A 23,450-nucleotide genomic window follows, 5' to 3' on the forward strand; every position below is an offset into this window, starting at 1 on the left:
AAATAAAAAGTAACAAAAATGAAAGCAATTTGAAAAGGGGAAAAAATTAATGTGGCTTTGTCCCTTTTCTTGGTGATCAGCAAACACCGTGATCAACTTCAGGGATGGAAACCTTTCATCTTCCCAGAAATAATGCCTCTTATGGCTTTTTTTTTTACCCCCAAAAGATAAGTACTAAATCAATTTCTAATCTCCCGCTGGCCTTAACAGCTAAGATTAAAAACTTTTTTGAAAAATACTTAAGTCAACATTATTGAGATGTATGATATATGACTAGTAATTACAGGTTTGCAAATCTCCACCCGCATTAGCAGGACTTGTATATATTAAGAAAATAAAAAGGGACTATAAATCACATTTCCCATAATGACTTGAAGTGGTTTACATGTAGGTCATTTCAATTTTCTGCTATGACATTTTAATTTTGCAAGCATCCATCACTGGTGGTATACTACCCTGGGCAATAAACTACTTCACTCAACCATCAACACAAAAATCCTATCTTGGGGCCTCACTAATAAGGACAAAACAAAAGTCTAAAGTCACTATTTATGGTTTTGCAGCGTGATCGTCAGATCTTTTCCTTTTCCCGATTAAAATTAAGACCATATTTGCTTCCTACTCTCAGGTTTGTGCTCAAAATGGGAATTGCCAAAATTTGTCAAAAAAATAAATGGTGGGGGGGGGAGAAGGGAATGGCACATGTTGATCGATTTGCCAAAAGCCAGGGGGCTGCTCCTAAATTATACAAAATGGTACAGATAATAGCCACCCTCATTTTTAGTACCGAGATGCATCTCTAGATGCACAGTGGTCTGTGGTCACAAATTAAGTGATTAATTTGTAATGAAAGAGGTGCTGTGGCTCAAACAATTAAGTTCCAGGCTCAAGCAATTTTTTAACTTTCATAACTGACACAGCACCAGAGGTGCCGAGGCTATGAACTGCCAAGTCTAGAGGCGTCAGCCCTGGTAAGCCCTAGAACAAATTAAGCACTGCCTGTAGTCACCACTGGCTTCACCTTTGTATTGAAAGATGAGGTGGGATTTATCAAACACTATGAGCTACATTTGGTCCAAGGCCTAACTAAATGCCAGAGGAAAAGCTATAGTTTTTCTCTCTTTTATATTATAGAAGTAGGATCTCTTTCTTGGCTGAATACATTAAATCTTTTGTATCTAAATAGAGATTGCCCTCCCTCCCCCGCCCCAACCCCAGTGGAATGTTTCATTACAACAAAGGGTAGGTGAGGGAAGGTAAAAGGAAAGGAATGTATTGGACTTAAAAAATAAAATATGTTTTGCCAACACCACTTTATAAACCATTTGAGGGTCACCTGCAGTGAAATTAGGACATTCAGTTCCTGGACAGAACCACTAAGCTTCACTTCACAGTCCAATAGACTGATGCCTGAACAGCTCACCGATCTAATTCTAATAAAAGTAACCTTGAAGAAGTCTATAAAAACTTACATATCAAGCAGGGTAATGTGGCCAGGAAAATCCCAGCAGCCCTAGTAACAATCTATCTCAATATTTTGTTTTAATGAATCCAACTTACTGTAGTTTCCTATCATAACTTTTCAAATTCAACTGATTCTTCTTCTGATAATCTATGTCAATTTCTGAGCTTTAACCATGGTATAAAAATTAAAATCTGATAAGAATAATATGGCCAGGAGGATTTTCATTATATTCAGATTGCTATGAGCCCTGTTTAATTAAAAAGGCTGCTTCCAGCAGGAAATTATCTGGCAGCTCTTGATTTTTTTTCTCTTGAACTGTGGATAGGTGTAAAAAGTGTCCTATGAGGTGGAAAGTCCATACAAATTAAGTTTCCATATCTTGCAGAATGATCATTCCAATTCAATAAGAATTCTGTATAAACCTATAGCATGTACGTTAGTAATTCATTGAGCTATACCGGCCCAGGACTTCTTAATGCTGCAGTAAAATTTATGGGGCAGCAGTAGACAAAGGAATGAGTTTGGCATCCCAATATAAAAGAAGGTTTCAGAGTAGCAGCCGTGTTAGTCTGTATCCGCAAAAAGAACAGGAGTACTTGTGGCACCTTAGAGACTAACAAATTTATTAGAGCATAAGCTTTCGTGGGCTACAACCCACTTCATCCGAAGAAGTGGGTTGTAGCCCACGAAAGCTTATGCTCTAATAAATTTGTTAGTCTCTAAGGTGCCACAAGTACTCCTGTTCTTTTTGCAATATAAAAGAAAAAAACCTTAAAAACAAATCGGGTCTCTTGCGCTTTTTTTTCTTCTTTCTTTTTGGCTCAACTCTTTATTCTTCCATTAACTCTCTTTAGGTATTTTGGTTTGATTTTGGGTTGGGTGGTTTTTTGCTTTTTTTTGCCAGTTCATAATTCAGCGCACATTCTAGGGTGAACGATAACTGCGTTCAACAGCGAGAGCCTTAATGACTCAACAGATCATAGAATCATAGAAGATGGTGATGCAAAGTACTTTTATATCATCCAGTCCATCTCTCAGCCAATGAAGGATTGTTCCCAAGGCTACATATGTTTCCATAAAGCATGTTTCCTCTTGAGTATGCTGTGGTTTTTAAGTAGCACCACCTGGGAATCTATACTCAAAACATTTGGGCTCTTCTGGTTAATTTAAGGCAGCTGCCTCGTTGTCTAGAGAGAGCTCCCCTAGAAAGATATCCTTGCATAAATGTCACTGAATCCTCTTGATGTCATTTCACAAAGCTCAATGCCCATACGCAGCACAACAACTATACGGGCCTCCAGATTGCAGCTGTGTTAGGTGAAGGTGAATGGTATATAACAGAAGCCTTGAAGGAAGACCTTGAAGTATTTAGTATTGTCTTAAAAAGCAAATTATAATCAGCTGTACAAACAGATTGTTACTGAATAGAATCTTTTGGCCATGGTACTCAACTTTTAACAGAAGAGAGCCACTTCATCCTCAAAGGGAGTTTCAAACAGCCACAAAATAGCCACATGTGACATCTTTGCCTCATGATGTTGCATAGTTTGTAACATACTGGCACAACTGCATGGTAGGGAAATAAATCATCAACCATGGTCTCCTCTCCCCCCACTCCTCTACAGCTTTTGAGCATAGGTGTCATCCCTCACTTTCTCTCATCCCTCCAGACTGCTGTGCAGAAGAGGGATGGAGACCCAACTGGAGGATGGCAGAACATGGAATCCCAGGAGCTACTCTTCATTTATCCCAGTAGGGGAGAAACTAAGTGGCATCCAAAACACTGGTTCATCAGTTCACAGCTTGCTGCTCTCTGATAAAATGAATAGATCATAGATCAGGTGCCTATTCAGGGAGCTACATTCAGCCATGTTTCTACCAGCATTTCTTATCACTGAAGTATCTAGGCCTATAAAGCAGACTCTTGACCAAAGAAGCCACAGATTTAGTATTGCTGTCTTTGGCACTAAAATGCATCGAATCTCTCACTACAGCATAGATATCCCAGTGCCGTAGGTATCTATCTATCTCCAGTATTTCTGCTGAAGATATACAATATTATTAGGTTGAATTTATCTGTGGATAATTGAGATTAACCACTTTTCATAATTATCCAATCTACAAGATATTCACTCCCCATATTTGGGCTGAGTAAAAACAGGTGTCACATGTCTGGTTGGAAAAGTTCCTTTCTGCATAGCATTATAATATAACATCAGGAAACAGTAAATTGAACTAGGGTACGGACTATGGGGAAATGTCCATAAACAAACATTACAATTTGTAAGTATCTAAACTGGGCAGCAGAGTAATTTGAAAAGCTCCCTTGGGAAGGATGGCAATCAATGACAATGTTATTAATAAGAGAAATTCAGTCTTTTGGAAGTATTTTGAGAGAGGAGCCTCAAGAACTTATCAGGGTTTACAGAAAGTAGGTGAATCCATGGGCATTCATAATACCCTTCAAAGTGAATATGCTTAAAGAAGTTGGTAATGATCCATATTATTTTTTCCATTTTGAGAAGCTATTCAGAGTATAATTCACTGAATTCATAGATAGCTTGTTTTCTTTCATATAACTACAAAGGTATATTCACCAACTATGAATCTATGAATCTATGAATCTATGAAACTCTCTTTTTTATATGACTGGAACTAAGCAGAGGCACTTTCAGCAAAACATTTTCTCCTTATTTTTAGGGATTTCTGAGGATAGATTGAGATAAACAAACAGTACACAGCTTGCAAGAGGTTTTCAGAAGCATAACCCGGAGAGCTGAAAAGAAAGGTTACAGATAAAGTTGCCTTAATATCTTTCCCCCGAGTTACAGCAATGGCAGTAGATATGAACATGCAAGAAAGAGGAAGTGGGATCTAGTGCTACAGATCCCCTTACCGTGTTCTGGTCCCTTCAATGCTAGCCGAGTCTGATGGTGAGGAAGGATCTCAAGTTTGACGTTGTCTGCTGTATTAGCCAAGAACTGTGTTGCTTCTGCCAATGTACAGTACTCCATGCTGGTACCATCGATGGACAGAATATGGTCTCCTACGTGTAATGCACCACATCTATACAAAGGGAGAAAAACTCAGTATGATAAAGTGTGCTCTTTGCTTGGTATATGAGTTTTATAGCCTTCAAATTGGTCATGGCAATTATGAGACTGTACATTTTTAGAGAGAAAAAAATAATATTTTTATAAGGATTGTCACTGGACAAACTTTAAGTCTATTAGTACAAATCTTAAATACAATTCGGTAAATACAGTATATGTCAAGACATCACTCACAGAACTGGAATGGGGTACTAGTTGATTACTAGTATATGTGTGAATGGCAGCAGAATAAATGAGAAGAGCTTAAGGAGACTCAGCACGCCTGCTCATATCCCTCACACAAGCACCCAGTTCATCATTTTTTGAGTTATTCATAATTAAACATTTATTAGTACAAAAGCTGTAAATGATGATGAAATTATGCAGTAGTCAAACAAATAATGAAACCAGGGCTGGCATGGTGACTCGAGGAGTGGGGTGGGGAGGGGGCTAGCTGCTACATCTTGCTGCACTCAAGAGACTGGCTACTGGATGAGTTGAGAAATGCAAACACAGCAGTCAGCATCCCGACGTACCAGTCAAGTGGACAGCTCCTTTAATTGGTTACCCCCTGTGGAATGGGAAAAAACAGAGGGAGAAAATTAAAGCATCCTGCACCATTGAGCTGGAGAACCCCTCTGGATCAATGGCCGTCACTCTCAAAGGTTCTACTGTAGGGTAAAGCCCACAGTGGAGCTGTAGACTCACTGTTACAAGTGGGTGCTACTAACAGCACCATTGGCAAAGAGGAATTACAAGGAAGGGTGACTGGGGACATGCAGGAGAAATTTGCTGCTGAAACATAATATTTAAGGCAAATTTAAAAAAAAGATCCCACAGCTTTACTACAGAGGTTACACCATCTGGGGCAGGGGTGGGCAACCTGTGGCCTGTCAGGGTAATCCGCTGGCGGGCCGCCAGACAGTTTGTTTACATTGCACAGCTGCCTGCAGCTCCCAGTGGCTGCGGTTTGCCGTTCCCGGCCAATGGGGGCTGTGGGAAGCGGCAGAGGGACGTGCTGGCCACCGCTACTAACCACGAACTGCAGCCACTGGGAGCTGCGGGCGGCTGTGCAAATGTAAACAAATTGTCTGGCGGCTCGCCAGCGGATTACCTTGATGGGCTGCGTTCGACCCATGGGCCACAGGTTGCCCACCACTGATCTGGGGGAAAGTATCTAACCTTTTTTTTTTTTCTGTTTGTAAATATAATTTTATCTCACGATGGTGGAATTTTTCAAATGGAGCTGAAAAAGGGATTTTCCTTATAAAATAACTCTAAAATACAGAAGCCAGTCTTTCTAATACCTCAGGGGTATTCTAAAACCTTCATAAGAAAAAAATCCAAGTATAAGGAGTTCCATTTCACTCTGCCACAAGAATGAACGATGCACCCTAAAAGAGCACTTCATGGTTGCTAAGTCTCAAAATTTACTTACTTTGACAGATGTTTCATACTGTTGGACTTACTTTAAGAATTGCAGCAGGGTATTTATTTTTAATGCTAATCACTGCTGCTGCATTATATTTTAAAAAAACAAGCAAACCTTCAAATTACTCTGCAGCACAGCATAAGCAAACAGGTTCAGACGTACTAGAAAGAGGAGACAGTGTTTTTTTATGGGATGACATAGGGTATTGTTGGGAGTTGGTTTGTTTTTTTCTGTAATTTAATGCCGTGTGAATGAGCAAAAGTAAAATGGTGTCTGGGAATCTTTTTAAAAGCTCTACATTATAGAGCTACTGTTTGCCAAGAGGGGTTAATTTTAAGCTCTAACAACCTTGAGAGCGTCTTCTTCAGTCAAATTCATCTAAAATGCCAAGGGAAGTTTTTTTAAACCGCAACAAAAATACAGATAAGATATAAAATGGATGCGTAATCCTATAATGTAGGGCCTTCTGTAGCACTCACCTGTCTGCAATACTTGCAGATTTGATTTTGTCTATGACAATGACCTGTTTGTTGCAGCACATCGAGGTAGTAAGTGCAACCCCAAGAGCAGCACCAGGAGTTTTGGCAACTTCGACTAGCAATGGTCCAGATGCTGTTGCTACCGAATCTGTTAAAATTAGACCAAAAAGAGTATTTTAGTATTACACCAATTTGGTATCTGTGCCATTTTCATATTTCATTTTCACAGAAAATCTCTACAACTACTGTATTTATCTAGGCCGCAAACAGGAAAACCACATTGGACTGGGGAGTTCCAGAGGGAGCGATTATGGGGTTTAAATAATTAACTAGGGAGCCTATATTTTGAGTGTGGAATGAATGAAAGTGAGAGCAGGTCAGTAAAGTCATTGTTGATAATAAAGTGTCGAGGTTAGGCACACGAGAGCTCTGACTCGAAGAACCCTATGAAGCAGCAGACAGATGCAATTCTGAGATGGAAAGAAAGAACAGAATGACTTGCTAAGAGACAGCAACTGAAGTAAAAATTTATCAGGGACATAGAATGCTATTTAAGTAACTAACGCAGTGAAAAGTTAAAGATGTTTCAATATCTGAATGAAGACCAGTAGAGCTACATACGTAGGAAGTGAATAGGTATAAAAGTATAAGATGTATAAAAGTGCATGCTGGTTTAGTTTTTGGAGAAGTGGAGGGCCTTTTATAGTAACTGAAATGGCTGAGAGAAAAAGGTGAAGGAAAATTTGATGAGAGGTGGAATCACCAGACTCAGGCTGAGATAACAGAAAAGACCATTGTGAAGAAAATGGAAGAAGTGACTGTATGGCAACTAGAAATAGTATGAAGAGCAGAAGAGAAAGGTGTGTGGAGTGATGCAAGAGACACTTGCCATAGATGCCCTGTCCTTAAAAAGGAGAAAGAACAGTCCAGATAGTAACTCAACAACTGGCCAAGAAGAAATCACTGAATAGAAACCAGAAAGAAAGAAGCAGCAAATGAATCTAATTAGTGACTCTGTGTTGAGGAACTAAGCCCAAAATATTTATTACGCAGATCAAGGGAAAAAGACGGTAGTCTGCCTCCTGAATGCCAAGATAAAGCATGTGATAATAAGGGTGAAGTATATTCTGAAAAATAACTGGGGAATCCCTACCAGCTATTGACAATCAGGCAACAAATGAGACAAGTGAAAGGGAGATTTGAGAAAATGAAGATACATTTCAGGGATGTAAGACGACAACTGAAAACTGGTACAAAGTAAATTGATCTTTTCAGAGGTGCTCTCAGTGCCACACATCAGTGGAGAAAGGAGAATATTAATATTGCAGTAAACTTAATGGATGTACAGAAGGAGTTTTGGTTCACAGAACACTGGGATGCCTGCTGTGAGGAGAGGCACATGTTTAGATGTGACAGCATCCACAGAAGCTGCTGGGACTGAAATTGGTACTGTTTATTAGCTGGGATTTAAACTAGTTAGGAAAAGGTAAAGGGGACATGAGGTCTTTTATTGAATATTAAAGAATCTGTCATGTATTTCCAATACACAAAGTGTGACAGAAAATGGAATTCTGCAGAAGAGAAAGAATGTGATGGCGTGATTCAAGAGACACCTGCAATAGATGTCCTATCCTTGACAAGGAGAAGGAACTAACCAAGAACAAGCCAAAGATAGCAACTCAACAAGTGGCCAAGAAAAAAGCACTGAACAGGAACTAGAAGATTAAGAATGTGAAATGTTGTATTATTGTCCCAAAGCATAAATACCAGGGAAAACGTGTGTGGGAAGTAAACAAACAGAACTGGAAATACTATTAAATAATGAAGGTTGGGTGGTCCTCATAACTAGTATACAGGAATGAAAGGGAGTGAAAAGAAGAAAGAGGCGGTGGGGTGGAATTGTTCATGATGTTAGAGATATTAGCTAATTATTCTTCACAAAACCTCCTGTGAAGTAGCTTGATATTATCATCCCCTTCTTGCAGATGGAAAATTCAGGTAGAGAAATCAAGGCTAACTTTTCCAAGAGTGGCCACTAATTTGGGGTGCCTCAATTTTGTGCCCAACTCAGACCCCTTGGGCCTGATTTCCAGAGGTGCTGGACATCCATAGACACTATTAAAATCAAAGGAAGTAGAGGGCACTTAGCAACTCTGAAAATCAGGCCAAAAATGTCTCAAGTTGAGTTCCCAAAACAGAGGCACCCAGAAGTATCCTTTTGAAAATTTTCCCCTAGTTGACTGGCCTATGGCCGAAGGTGTCCATTGCAGAGACTAGAACTTATGAACTCCTGGCTCCCAGTCCTGTGCTTGTTGTCATTTTTTCAACTAATGTTGTCTACTGATGTTTGGAACTACAAACAAACTATTTGAGCATCAGTATTTTATGATACTCTGTAAAGAAGAAGGCCATTTTTGTAATAAATATTGTGGCAAAGGGCTGTACCAATAAAGATTCTGCAAGTGATAAACTTTAACCTGGCATTGGCCTGTCACTAGAAAGTACTTCCCATAATCTATGTCTCCCCTACAACAACAAAGAAAAAAGAAGATGCTAATGTCATCTGGTGATACTGAGTCAATGTCTCAAGATGCTGCTGCAGTGCTTGCAAAGTTACTTGTAAGAGGAAAAATCAGCTTATTCCCTGGCAGCATTTCTAGATGTCTGTTGAGATGTACTGGGAAGGTAAACGAAACTAAGGTAGACAAGGTGAATAAATAAGATAACTACATTAGAGAAAGCAGAAGAAAAGAAATGGAGTGTGTCTAACTGAGAAAAATAAACACAAGAAAGAGAAATCTGGAAAGGATAATCAAGTGCATATCCCCTGACAGAGAAGGATTAGTTTATCATGTTGAAGTAAAGCATGGGTATGAAAAATGAATCATACAGATATAAATTATTCATGTCTAAAGATGTTTCAGTCATTAAGATATTTACACCATGACTGAAGCATTTACACACCGTGTTGATTTACTGGCTATGTAATTATATAAGATATACTGATGAATGTTTGCATGGAAAACACTCTAGAATTTTTATTTCGTTAATCACTTTCCCCACTTTTGAGCAGTGCATCTCAATCAGTATACAAGGCTTGATTAAAACCTCCCAGAGGCTGTGAAATTACTTTCTGCATGCTAACAACAACCTTGCCTAGATTCATGTTTCTTCAGATAAATAGTAGGGAACCGTTTTTGCTTGTCAACTTTGACCATTAGCAAAAAGGCCTATCATATTTAATGTACTACTCAAACCAGTGGCAGATTTAGAGTTAGAGGGGCCCTGTGTGCAGCTTCATTTTTGGCCCCCCCAGTAGCGGTGACAGCGGCCAGGAGCCCCAGGGCCTTTTAAATCGCCGGACCAAGGGGCAGCTGCCCGTTTTGTCCCCCCATCGGCGGCCCTGGGTGCAGGGGGTGCTGCAACACCCCCACGTTTTATGTGGGGCTCTGCTGCCGCCCCACGCCATTTATGTTAAAACATATTGTTAGGAGCACAGAACCATCCGGGGTCCTGGGGAGACAGGGAGGTGCCGGTGCCAGAGCCCGGCCATGGGAGCTGCAGCGCGGCCGCAGCGGCTAAGGGTGATCGCAGCCGCCTGCTTTGCAAGGACCCAGTGGCCAGGGGAGGCGAGCAGAGATCAGCGTCTGGAGGCAGCAGGGCGCTCAGGTAGCCGCCGATGGAGCCGTGCCCCCCCCCCACCTACAGGTGGGTGTTCAGCCCACGTGGGTCTTTGCCCACTTCTCCGGGCCAGCCAGCGGGACAGCAGCAGAGCCCGCAGAGCCTTGGGCGCGGGGCGGTAGCCGGGACCTCAGACGCAGGGTGGCAGCGGAGCCCGCAGAACCCCGGGCGTGAGGTGGCAGCCAGGACCCCGGGTGCAGGGTGGCAGCGGAGCCCGCAAAACCCCGGGCGTGAGGTGGCAGCCAGGACCCCGGGTGCAGGGTGGCAGCGGAACCCGCAGAGCCCCAGGCGTGGGGTGGCAGTGGAGCCCGCAGAGCCCCGGGCGTGGGGTGGCAGCCAGGACCCCGGGTGCAGGGTGGCAGCGGAACCCGCAGAGCCCCAGGCGTGGGGCGGCAGCCAGGACCCCGGGCGTGGGGTGGCAGTGGAGCCCGCAGAGCCCCGGGCGTGGGGTGGCAGCCAGGACCCCGGGTACAGGGTGGCAGCGGAACCCGCAGAGCCCCAGGCGTGGGGCGGCAGCCAGGACCCCGGGCGTGGGGTGGCAGTGGAGCCCGCAGAGCCTTGGGCGTGGGGCGGCAGCCAGGACCCTGGGCGTGGAGCGGCAGTGGAGCCCTGCATAAAACGTGGGGGTGCTGCAGCACCCCCCGTACCCCTAGTTCCCGTGCCTATGTTTTGGGGGGCCCTGTCATTGTCATCCTCTACTTTATAGAGGATACATTTATTGTTAGCGTGCCTGCATTACTATTACCTTACAGATTTGTGTGTTCCATTATGAGCTGGAACTTAGTGTTGAGAAGTAAAACAGGAAAGCAAAAGCATATTCTACTGAATATAGCTGCTTTGATTAATTATTAAACCACTGATACATACTTGGTACTTGAAATGGCTTTTCGAAGGGTCCAGTGTTCCCATTAGCAGATTAACTGCTACTCTTGGCAGTTGGCAACCATTACTTGCAACAATGACATGCTTAAAGTATGTGAATAGCCTCCACTAATGCTACCTAATTTACTTGGTTTTTTTTCAATACCGATTTCCTCCAAAGCTTTAAGTGTGTTTTCTCTGTGTTACAACAGATATCCGCCCTCTCCGCACCCAATACCTTGCCTATGTTTCACTGGTCTACAATTTTTGAGAAGTCGTCTGCTTCAGAGATAAAATGTGCTATTTATTATGTATTTTGATGTGCTGAATTCAAATATGACAATTAAAACAACTGATTGGCTACTGTTTCTAAGATATTTAAGTTTTTACATTTTATGTCTATGTATATTGTGTAGATAGTAGAGTTTTAATCATAAATTGTAAACCTAGGTCTTTTCTTGTGTTTATGGTTGCTTTACATGATAATATTTCACCTGTCCTGTTTATGTAACACTTTAAAAATCAGCAAAAGGGTTATATAAATAAAATTTATTATGAAACAAAAGGCAAAAAACTATTCTGTACATAGTTTAGTCCTATTCAGTGTCTACTCGGCGCTTCTTGGCTTATCTCTTGTATTCATTAAATGGAGCATCTCTTGTCACTGTCCAGCAATAGTCTGCAAGCATTGATGGGCTCCATTTGCCCTGATAGCGTTTCTCCACTGTTGCAATGTCCTGGTGAAATCGCTCGCCGTGCTCGTCGCTCACTGCTCCGCAGTTCGGTGGAAAAAAATCTAGATGAGAGTGCAAAAAATGTATCTTTAGTGACATGTTGCAACCAAGGCTTTTGTATGCCTTGAGGAGGTTTTCCACCAACAACCTGTAGTTGTTTGCCTTGTTGTTTCCGAGAAAATTTATTGCCACTAACTGGAAGGCTTTCCATGCCGTCTTTTCCTTGCCACGCAGTGCATGGTCAAATGCATCATCTCGAAGAAGTTCACGAATCTGAGGACCAACAAAGACACCTTCCTTTATCTTAGCTTCACTTAACCTTGGAAATTTTCCACTGAGGTACTTGAAAGCTGCTTGTGTTTTGTCAATGGCCTTGACAAAGTTCTTCATCAGACCCAGCTTGATGTGTAAGGGTGGTAACAAAATGTTCGTTGATTCAACAAGTGGTGGATGCTGAACACTTTTCCTCCCAGGCTCCAATGACTGTTGGAGTGGCCAATCTTTCTTGATGTAGTGGGAATCTCTTGCACGACTATCCCATTCGCAGAGAAAACGGCAGTACTTTGTGTATCCAGTCTGCAGACCAAGCAAGAGAGCAACAACCTTCAAATCGCCACAAAGCTGCCACTGATGTTGGTCATAGTTTATGCACCTCAAAAGTTGTTTCATGTTGTCATAGGTTTCCTTCATATGGACTGCATGACCAACTGGAATTGATGGCAAAACATTGCCATTATGCAGTAAAACAGCTTTAAGACTCGTCTTCAATGAATCAATGAACAGTCTCCACTCATCTGGATCGTGAACGATGTTGAGGGCTGCCATCACACCATCGATGTTGTTGCAGGCTACAAGATCACCTTCCATGAAGAAGAATGGGACAAGATCCTTTTGACGGTCACGGAACATGGAAACCCTAACATCACCTGCCAGGAGATTCCACTGCTGTAGTCTGGAGCCCAACAGCTCTGCCTTACTCTTAGGTAGTTCCAAATCCCTGACAAGGTCATTCAGTTCACCTTGTGTTATGAGGTGTGGTTCAGAGGTTTGCTGACCGCTAGCAGCGAGCAGCGGTCAGCAAACAGGGCGGCTAACAGGGGAGTGTAAGTGGGAGTGAGTCTCATTGGAGGAGAAGTGCTTGTGTGTGTAGAGGCCTGTAGGGGCAGTGTGCTGAGCCCCAAGCCCTGATTAGGGGGCGGAGCTTGACTGATTAGGGGGCCTATAAAAGAGGCCTCCCAGCCAAGCAGCGAGCAGCTAGCAGCGAGCAGCGGTCAGCAAACAGGGCGGCTAACAGGGGAGTGTAAGTGGGAGTTTACAGGGGGAGGTGGAAGGGGAGGCAGGTGGGCGCGGTGGTCGGTGTGCTCTGTTTCCCCAGAGGCTGCAGGCAGAGACCATAGCAGGGGACACAATGCAGATGAAAGCATGTAGCAGCTGCGGTATGTATATAGTCCTAGCAGGTGCACCTGATCAGAGGTATGTCTGTATGAAATGCCGCCTACTTGCCCTGTTAGAGGAAAAGGTTCGGGGGTTGGAGATGCAGGTAGAGACCCTGGTAGAGTTTAGAAGGGGGTTTGAGCAGCTAATGCAGCAAAGGCAAGGGGTGACTGAAGGGGAATGCTCGGGGGTGCAGGTGGAAGCGGGGGCTATGGTCTGTGAGGGGGGAATGTCAGGGGGAGAACAAGAGCAGTGGAAGCATGTGACCGTGAGAAGCAGGCCAAGGAAAAGGAGGGCTAGTGAGGGGGAAATAGAACTCAGGAACAGGTTTGGGTGTTTGGCTAATGAGGAGGGGACGCAGCAGGTGGTAACTGATGGTGGGAGACAGAGGAAGAAAAGAAGGGCAGCTAGTCCAATAGACAGGGGGGAGGAGTTGATGGAGACAGCATCAATACTCGGCCCCGGGAGGATACAGGATGGCAATAGGGGGACTATAAGGGAAAATGGAGACAGACAGGAGTTACGGCCGCAGGGAACAGGGGATAGATTGGTAGATTGCGCTGCCCCTAGGCAAAGGCAGGTTTATGTGATTGGGGACTCCTTACTGAGGAGGTTAGACAGGCCTGTGACCAGGGCGGACCCAGAAAACAGAAGGGTGTGCTGTCTGCCGGGCGCTAAGATACGGGATGTGGACCTGCGGTTGAAAAGGATCCTAAAAGGAGCGGGTAAGAACCCCTTGATCGTCCTTCACGTAGGAACGAATGACACGGCTAGGTTCTCGCTAGAGAGAATCAAGGGAGATTATGCCAGGCTGGGGAAGACGCTTAAGGAAGTTGAGGCCCAGATTATCTTCAGTGGGATTCTGCCTGTTCCTAGAGAAGGACAGCAAAGGGCAGACAGAATTGTGAGGATAAATAGCTGGCTGAGGGAGTGGTGCTATAAGGAGGGCTTTGGGATGTATGGCCATTGGGAGGCTTTCGGGGACAGACAGCTGTTCTCGCGGGATGGACTTCACCTGAGTAGGGAAGGGAATAGACTTCTGGGAGGGAGGCTGGCTCATCTCATCAAAAGGGCTTTAAACTAGGAACTTGGGGGAGACGGTTGGGAGATGTCCAGTTAATCTCCACGCCAGATTCCAACACTGAAAAAGAGGGCAAAGAGATAAGCACAGATATAGATAGGGGTAGGGAATTGGACATTAGAAGGAGGGGGCGGATGGACACTACGGGGTCCGTACCAAAGTGCATAACTAATGGGAGAAAGGATAGACAGCATACGGTAAGATGTTTATACACCAATGCGAGAAGCCTAGGTAACAAAATGGAGGAATTGGAGCTCCTGGTCCAAGAAATGAAACCTGATATAATAGGAATAACCGAAACATGGTGGAACTGTAGTCATGACTGGAGTACAGGTATCGAAGGGTATGTGCTGTTTAGGAATGACCGGAAAAAAGGTAAAGGTGGGGGTGTGGCACTGTATGTGAATAATGAGCTAAAATGTAAAGAAATAATAAGTGATGGAATGGATAAGACGGAGTCTGTCTGGGCAATGATTACACTGGGTAAAAGAACTACTAGAGCCTCCCCTGAGATGCTGCTTGGGGTGTGCTATAGACCGCCGGGATCTAGCCTGGATGCGGACAGAGAACTATTTAATGTTTTTAAGGAAGTAAAAACTAATAAGAGCCGTGTAATCATGGGGGACTTTAACTTCCCGGACATAGATTGGGGAACAAATGCTAGTAACAATAATAGGGCTCAGATGTTCCTAGACGTGCTAGCAGATGAATTCCTTCATCAAGTAGTAGCTGAACCGACGAGGGGGGATGCCATTTTAGATTTGGTGCTGGTGAGTAGTGAGGACCTAGTTGAGGAAATGGTAGTAGGGGACAACCTTGGCTCGAGTGACCATGAGCTAATTCGGTTTAAACTAAATGGAAGGATTAACAGAAATGAAACTGTGACTAAGGTTTACGATTTCAAAAAGGCCAACTTTAATAAATTAAGGCAACTACTTAGGGAAGTGGATTGGGCTAACATACTTAGAGAGCTAAAGGCAGATGAGGCCTGGGATTATTTCAAGCTGAAGTTGCACAAGCTGTCCGAGGCCTGTATCCCGAGAAAGGGGAAACGGTTAGTAGGCAGGAGAATTAGACCTAGCTGGATGAGCGGGCGTCTCAAAGGGGCGATTAAGAAAAAACAGAAAGCGTACAAAGAATGGAAGAGGGGACAGATCGGCAAGGAAACCTACCTTATTGAGGTCAGAGCATGTAGGAATGCGGTGAGAAAGGCCAAAAGCCGTGTAGAGTTGGACCTCGCGAGGGGAATTAAATCCAATAGTAAGAGGTTTTATAGCCATATAAATAGGAAGAAAACAAAGAAAGAGGAAGTGGGACCGCTGAAGCATGTAAATGGAGTGGAGATTAAGGATAATCTAGGCATGGCACAATATCTAAATGAATATTTTGCCTCGGTGTTTAATAAGGCTAATGAAGGGCTTAGGAATAGAGGGAGCGGGACAGAGGGGAATAAAGGAGGGGCGATTGACATTACAGTATCAGAGGTGGAAGCCAAACTTGACCAGCTAAATGGGACTAAATCGGGCGGACCGGATGATCTCCATCCTAGAATATTGAAGGAGCTGGCGCGAGAAATTGCAAGCCCCTTGGCGATAATTTTTAATAAATCTGTAAACTCGGGGGTGGTGCCAATGGACTGGAAAATAGCTAATGTGGTTCCTATTTTTAAGAAGGGGAAAAAAAGTGACCCGGGTAACTACAGGCCTGTTAGTTTAACTTCTGTAGTATGCAAGGTCTTGGAAAAAATTTTGAAGGAAAAAGTAGTTAAGGACCTTGAGGTGAATGGCAATTGGGACAAATTACAACATGGGTTTACGAAAGGCAGATCGTGCCAAACCAACTTGATCTCCTTCTTTGAGAAAGTAACAGACCTTCTAGATAAAGGAAATGCGGTGGATCTAATTTACCTCGATTTTAGTAAAGCGTTTGATACTGTCCCGCACGAGGAATTATTGGTTAAATTGGAAAAGATGGGGATCGATATGAAATTCCAGAGGTGGATAAAGAACTGGTTAAAGGGGAGACTGCAGCGGGTAGTACTGAAAGGTGAACTGTCGGGTTGGACGGAGGTCACCAGTGGGGTTCCTCAAGGTTCGGTTTTGGGTCCGATTTTATTCAATCTATTCGTTACTGACCTCGGAACCGAATGTAGGAGTGGGCTGATAAAGTTTGCGGATGACACAAAGTTGGGAGGTATTGCCAATTCGGAGAAGGATCGGGATATTCTGCAGGGAGACTTGGATGACCTTGTAAATTGGAGTAACAATAATAGGATGAGATTTAATAGTGAGAAGTGTAAGGTGATGCATTTAGGGATGACTAATAAGAATTTTAGTTATAAGATAGGGACGCATAGGTTGGAAGTGACGGAGGAGGAGAAGGACCTCGGAGTCCTGGTTGATCGCAGGATGACTATGAGTCGGCAATGTGACGTGGCTGTGAAAAAAGCTAATGCGATTTTGGGATGCGTTAGGCGAGGTATTTCTAGTAGGGACAGGGAGGTGCTGCTTCCGTTATACAAGGCGCTGGTGAGACCTCATTTGGAGTACTGTGTGCAGTTCTGGTCTCCTATGTTTAAAAAGGATGAACTCAAACTGGAACGGGTACAGAGAAGGGCCACTAGGATGATCCGAGGAATGGAAAACCTTTCCTATGAAAGGAGACTCGAGGAGCTCGGTTTGTTTAGCCTAACCAAAAGAAGGCTGAGGGGGGATATGATTGCTCTCTTTAAATATATCAAAGGGATTAATACCAAGGAGGGAGAGGAATTATTTCAGCTCAGTAGTAATGTGGACACGAGAACGAATGGATATAAACTGGCCGTGGGGAAGTTTAGGCTTGAAATTAGAAGAAGGTTTCTAACCATCAGAGGGGTGAAATTTTGGAACAGCCTTCCGAGGGAAACGGTGGGGGCGAAAGACCTTTCTGGCTTCAAGATTAGGCTTGATAAGTTTATGGAGGGAATGGTTTGAAGGGATAACGTGATTTTAGTCAATTAGGCATTAACGTGCCATCGCGGGTAAAATGAGGGTCCGGCTGTAGAATCTTGCCTGTATGCTCGGGGTTCTGCTGATCGCCATATTTGGGGTCGGGAAGGAATTTTCCTCCAGGGTAGATTGGCAGAGGCCCTGGAGGTTTTTCGCCTTCCTCCGCAGCATAGGGCAGGGGTCGCAGGCTGGAAGATTCTGTTGTGGGTGGGTCAGCTTTTGTGGCCTGCATCATGCGGGAGGTCAGACTAGATGACCATATTGGTCCCTTCTGACCTTAAAGTCTATGAGTCTATGAGTCTATGAGAGGAGGAGGATGGGAGAAAATGTAGGTCCTGTGACATTGATGGTTCAGGACCAGAAGTTTCATCCTCTTCCTCTTCCTCGTCTGACTCAAGTGAGAATGATTCTGGTGCATCAGGAACCGGCAGTCCTTCTCCGTGGGCTACTGGGCGTATAGCTGATGGAATGTTTGGATAATGCACAGTCCACTTTTTCTTCTTTGACACACCTTTCCCAACTGGAGGCACCATGCAGAAGTAACAATTGCTGGTATGATCTCTTGGCTCTCTCCAAATCATTGGCACTGCAAAAGGCATAGATTTCTTTTCCTGTTCAACCACTGGTGAAGATTTGTTGCACAAGTGTTGCAGCATATGTGTGGGGCCCACCTCTTGTCCTGATCTCCAATTTTGCAGCCAAAATAAAGGTGATAGGCTTTCTTAACCATAGTGGTTATACTGCGCTTTTGTGATGCAAAAGTCACTTCACCACAAACATAGCAGAAGTTATCTGCACTGTTCACACAAGTACGAGGCATCTCTGCTCACTTTGGCTAAACAGAAATGTGTCCCTTTGCAAAATCAAACACTGACAAATAAGAGAGCACGACACTGTATGATTTCTAGAGCTGATATAGGGCAATTTGTTCAGCAGAGTGATGTCAGCTTCGTTATGATTGCATCATCCATGACTTCTAGGAATAACATGATGCAATTCATATCATGTATGACGCAATACCAGCTTCAGATTGCATCATTCATTGTTTTGCCTAAAAAGCAAGTACTGTCCAAACCCAATCATAGATTTATTCATAGATCCAGTCAAAGATGTATTTTAGTCATTTCTGGTTTAAATTGAGATCCCTTCCCTTTATAACTCACCTATCCTCCGCCATTCCCAAGTCAAGGGTCGTATATACTGACCCAATAGCATATCTTGAAAACTAGAGCCAATCAACAATTTTAAGCATCATTTTCGTTCTCAGTGACCCAGAATTAGTAAAGTTTGACTATATTTATTTCAGAAGCATTTTGGCTGTAGAGCAGTGATTGGTGGGGTTTAGCCACAACACCTCAATGCCGCATGCACGAAGTATCATTCTCCCTGTTTTACATATCAAGGGGCTGAGGCAGAGATATATTCAGGTGCAATTTTTCAGGAGTGGTTAGTGATTTGATGCCCAACCTGAGACATGCCTTGGCCCTGATTTTCAGAAATGCTGGGCACAAACAACTCCAATTGAAATCAATGAAAGCTGCAGTCCGAAACGGGGCCAAGATGTGTCTGCTTGGGCACCCAAAATCAGTGGCCACATTTGGAAATGTTAACCTCAATACTTGCTAAAAGTCACAGGAGGGTTGTGGCAGAGCTGGGAGTAGAATCTAGGAATCCTATTTCAAAGGCCTGTGCGTTAGCAGCAAGAGTATCTGTACAGATAATTTCACAGTGTCTTACACATGGTTTCTTTGCTGAAGACAATGGGAGCAATATAAAAGCACTCCGGGAATCTTTGCTCTTTCACATTCACTTTTTTCATTAACTCACAACCCATTCATTATTGTCAGAGAGTATCTTAAACTGCACTTAATATAACTTGCTGTCTTTTCTCTGGTTTGCTTATTGTATGTTTAAGGATAATTGTTTTAGAACTATCACCCACTTGATGTCCTTCAAAAACACACACTGCCTCCTCCCTGTAATACTATGGAGACACTGAAGTTGTCCTGGCTTTCTCAGTGGTCAAAGTGGGGGAACATGATGGTACTTTGCTATCACGCCCCATCTACTATGCTGACAATCCAATAATCATATCTCCTTGCCATGCCACAATCCCATAATTACCCAACACCCCTTTTTCAGATCCTAAACTGGTGGCTCCTGTTCAGCTTCCTCCAACTGTGCGCTGTTTCCATGGTCACTTGCATAAAGGGAAACCGTTAAAGGGACTATCTGCCCATTTTCAAGCCACAGATTGCTTTTGTAGTGGAAGTGAGCAAGTTCGGGGGGTAGGGTAGCTTTCCTCAGCTTAGTTCCACAAATCCCCTCTCGACCAGTGCCCTTGTCTCTTCCCCCATTGTCTTGCTTCCCAGCAGGTCTATCAAAGACAGGAAGAGAGGAAGCCCCTGGCACTTATTTTCTTTGGTTATGCTTTTGACACAAGTAATGAGTCCTGTGGGGAGAGGCAGCTTGAGTACTGGCGTGCTGGACCGAGGCCTATCAATACATTCGAGCTCTACATTCTCCACTACTAACATCTGGTCATCCTTTGTTTGGCTCATTCCTCTCTCTCTCACTCTCTCTCACACACACACAATCTCATTTACTTTAATTGTTATGGCATTTCATTAATTCCGATTTAAAGCCGAGCAGATGATTAACCTAGTCTCACTTTCCCCTCTCCCACACATGGTTGATGGTTCCTTAATGCCATCACTCTAACTTTCAAGGGGGTTATATATTTTATTTAAACTCCCATAATGCACTTCCAGGGTGGCTTGTCTCTCTAATCCTAATATGGGTCTATTTAAAAAATGGGACTTGGGTGGAGGCTGAATGGTTTAGGGAAAAAGTGGTAGCAGCAACAGGGAGAGAGAGCACAGCTGTTACAGAGAAAATGTCTGCAGCATCTCAAGGGCAGGGGAGCAACATTACAGCCAGCAATGACCATTATCAATCATAGTATTATACTATTCTTCATAGTCTACTGTCTATAAAGGTCATGAGTAAACCATACAGTACTGGCATTTGTATTCAGTTTTACTAATATAAAATAATGTTTGCACCCTGGCTTCATTCATGCTTCATTAAACAGAGTAACCTTTTTTATTTCAGATCTTGTGGGGAAATTAGAAACATCCTCAGCTAGCAAGCCCTAATAATGAAGGCTGAAAAGCCAAAATCATCAACGGTATTTCTAATTCTCCCTCAAGAACTGGAATAAAGAAAATATTAATATGCTTAATGATGTGTGACACTTTAGCCCCAAAATATATTTTGGAATGGAGTAAGCTGGTACTGTGCAACTGCAAGCAGTATTCAGGTAGTGAAGCAGGCAAGTTTATTTAATAATATAACAGCTATTTAAAAATTAAAGAGCATTCTTGTTCAAAGGGTTTGTGGCAACCTCAGAGGCCCACTGTATAACCTACCAAAACATGTGTTTTCCCAGTGCCTCTGATTTTTGAAAATGTGTGTGTTCCATCAAGGCTGCAGAATGAGTAATAAGAGCATAAGAACTGCCATGCTGAGTCACACCAATGGGCCATCTAGCCCAGTCTCATGTTTTCGACAGCAGCCAGCACCAGAGCTTCAGGGGGAATGTAGTGAACAGGGCAGTTGGAGTGATCTTCCCCTGTCTTCCCCTCTTGGCTTCTGGTTGTCAGAGTTTAGGGTTACCCCAAGCATGGGGTTACATCCCTGACCATCTTTACTAATAACCATTGATGGATCTATACTCCATGAACTTATCTAGTTCTTTTTTGAACGCAGTTATGTTTTTGAACATCACAACATCTTATGGCAATGAGTTCCACAGCTTAACTATGCTTTGTTGAACAAGTACTTCCTCTTATTAGTATTATACCTGCTGCCTATTAATTTCATCGGGTGACCCCTGTTTTTTGTATTATGGGAATGGTTAAATAACACTTCTTTATTCACCCTTTCCACACAATTAATGATTTCACAGAACTCTATTATACCTCCCTTATTTGTCTCTTTTCTAAGCTGAATAGTCCTAATATTTTTAATCTTTCCTCGTATGGAAGTCGTTCCATAGCCTTGATCATCTTTGTTGCCCTTCTCTGAACCTTTTCCAGTCCCACTATATGCTGTTTGAGACGGGGTGACCAGAACTTGGTACAGTATTACAAGGTGTATGTACACCATGGATTTATATAGTGGTATTATGATATTTTCTGTCTTATTTGCTATCCCTTTCCTGACAGTTCCTAACATTGTGGTCATCTTTTTGACCACTGCTGAAGTTTTCGGAGAACTATCTATGGTGTCTCCAAGATCTTTCTTTAGTGGTAACAGCTAATTAGAACCCCCATTTTATGTGTATATCTGGGATTATTTTTTTCAATGTGCATTACTTTGCACTTAACAATATTGAATTTCATCTGCCATTTTGTTGCTCAATCACCCAGTTTTGTGAGATCCCTTTGTAACTCTTCACAATCATCTGTGGACTTAACTATCTTGCATAATTTTGTATCATCTGCAAACTTTGCCACCTCACTGGTCACTCTCTTTTCCAGATCATTTATGAATATGTTGAACAGCACAGGTTCCAGTACAGATCCTTAGGGGACCCCGCTATTTACCTCTCTCCATTGTAAAAACTGACCGTTTATTCCTACCCTTTGTTTTCTATCTTTTAACCAGTCACAGATCCATGAAAGGATCTTCCCTGTTATCTGGTGACCACTTAGTGTCCTAAGAACCTTTGGTGAGGGACCTTGTAAAGGCTTTCTGAAAGCTCAACTACACTGTATCAACTGGATCACCCTTGTCCACATGCTTGTTGACACCCCTAAAGAACTCAAATAGATTGGTGAGGCATGATTTCCCTTTACAAAAGTCATGTTGACTCTTTCTCAACAGATCATGTTTATCTATATTTTTGATAATTCTGTTTTTTACTATAGTTTCTACCAATTTGCCCAGGGCTGAAGTTAGGCTTACTGGACTGTAATTCCCAAGATCGCCTCTAGAGTGCTTTTTAAAAACTGGCATTACATTAGCTATCTTCCAGTCACCTTCTGTAGAGACCTGTTTCAGCAATATGTTGCATACTATAGTTAGTAGATCTGCAATTTCATATTTTAGTTCCTTCAGAGCTCTTGGGCAAATACCATCTGGTCCTGGTGACTCATTACTGTTTAATTTATCCATTTTTATAAAACATCTTCTACTGACACATCAGTTTGGGACTGTACTTCAGATGTTGCCCACAAAGGAGAGCTCTGATGTGGGTATCTCCCCCAGATCCACGGCAGTGAAGACTGATGAAGCTTCTCCACAGTGGCCTTCCTTGAGTGCTCCTTTAGACATATGGTCATCTAGTGGCCCCATTACCTGTTCGGCAGGCTTCCTGTTTCTGATGTACGTAAAAAAATTCTTATTGTTAGTTTTCGCGTCTTTAGCAAGTTGCTTCTCAAATTTTTTCTTGGCCTGCCTTTTTATACTTTTACCCCTAACCTGCCAGAGTTTTTTGAACCTTCTTATTTTCCTCATTAGGATTTGACTTCCAATTTTTAAAGGATGCCATTTTGTCTTTAATGGCCTCCATTAGTCTTCTGTTTAGGCAAGGTGGCATTCTTTTGGTCCTCCTACTGCCTTTTTATTTGGGGCATACATTTAGTCTGAGCCTCTGTTATGTGTTTTTAAATAGTCCCCATACTGGCATTTAACTCTTGTGACTGCTCTTTTTAATTTCCATAAACAAGCATCCTCATTTTTGTGTAGTTCCCCTTTTAAAGTTAAGTGTTACCAAGGCATTTTTTAAAATTATCCCCGCTACAAGGACATTACATTTAATTACGTTATGGTCACTATTACCAAGCAGTTCATCTATGGTTATCTGTTTGACCAGATCCTGTGCTACACTTTGGACTAAATCAAGAATTGCCTCTCCCCTTGTAGGTTCCAAAACTAGCTGCTCCATGAAGCAGTCATGTATAGAAATTTTACATCTGCATCACACCCTGAGATGATATTTATTCAGCCAATATGAGGATAGTTGAAATACCCCATTATTATTGCACCTTCTGCTTCTGTAGCCTCTCTAACCCCCCTTAGTATTTCACAGTCACTGTCACCATCCTGATCAGGTGGTTGGCAGTATACTCCTACTGCTATACTCTTCTTATTCAAGCATGGAATTTCTATTCAGAGAGATTGTTTGGTCCAGTTTGA

The 23,450-nt window shown here is 42.9% G+C and overlaps 1 protein-coding gene across 5 annotated transcripts in view; it reads right to left on the bottom strand.

Annotated features, from left to right (window-relative positions):
- GRIP1 (glutamate receptor interacting protein 1) overlaps positions 1 to 23,450 on the bottom strand; it is a 358,951-nt gene that overhangs the window by 76,233 nt on the left and 259,268 nt on the right. For all 5 annotated transcript variants that reach the window (XM_065419595.1, XM_065419580.1, XM_065419588.1 and 2 more), the window contains exons 8-9: positions 6,469 to 6,616; positions 4,362 to 4,531 (exon numbers count right to left, since the gene is read on the bottom strand). In XM_065419595.1, coding sequence (XP_065275667.1) covers positions 4,362 to 4,531; positions 6,469 to 6,616 — 318 coding nt within the window. The remainder of the gene's footprint in view (positions 1 to 4,361; positions 4,532 to 6,468; positions 6,617 to 23,450) is intronic.

This window comes from Emys orbicularis, chromosome 1 (genome assembly GCF_028017835.1).
Source record: "Emys orbicularis isolate rEmyOrb1 chromosome 1, rEmyOrb1.hap1, whole genome shotgun sequence".
NCBI classification, from domain to species: Eukaryota; Metazoa; Chordata; order Testudines; family Emydidae; genus Emys; species Emys orbicularis.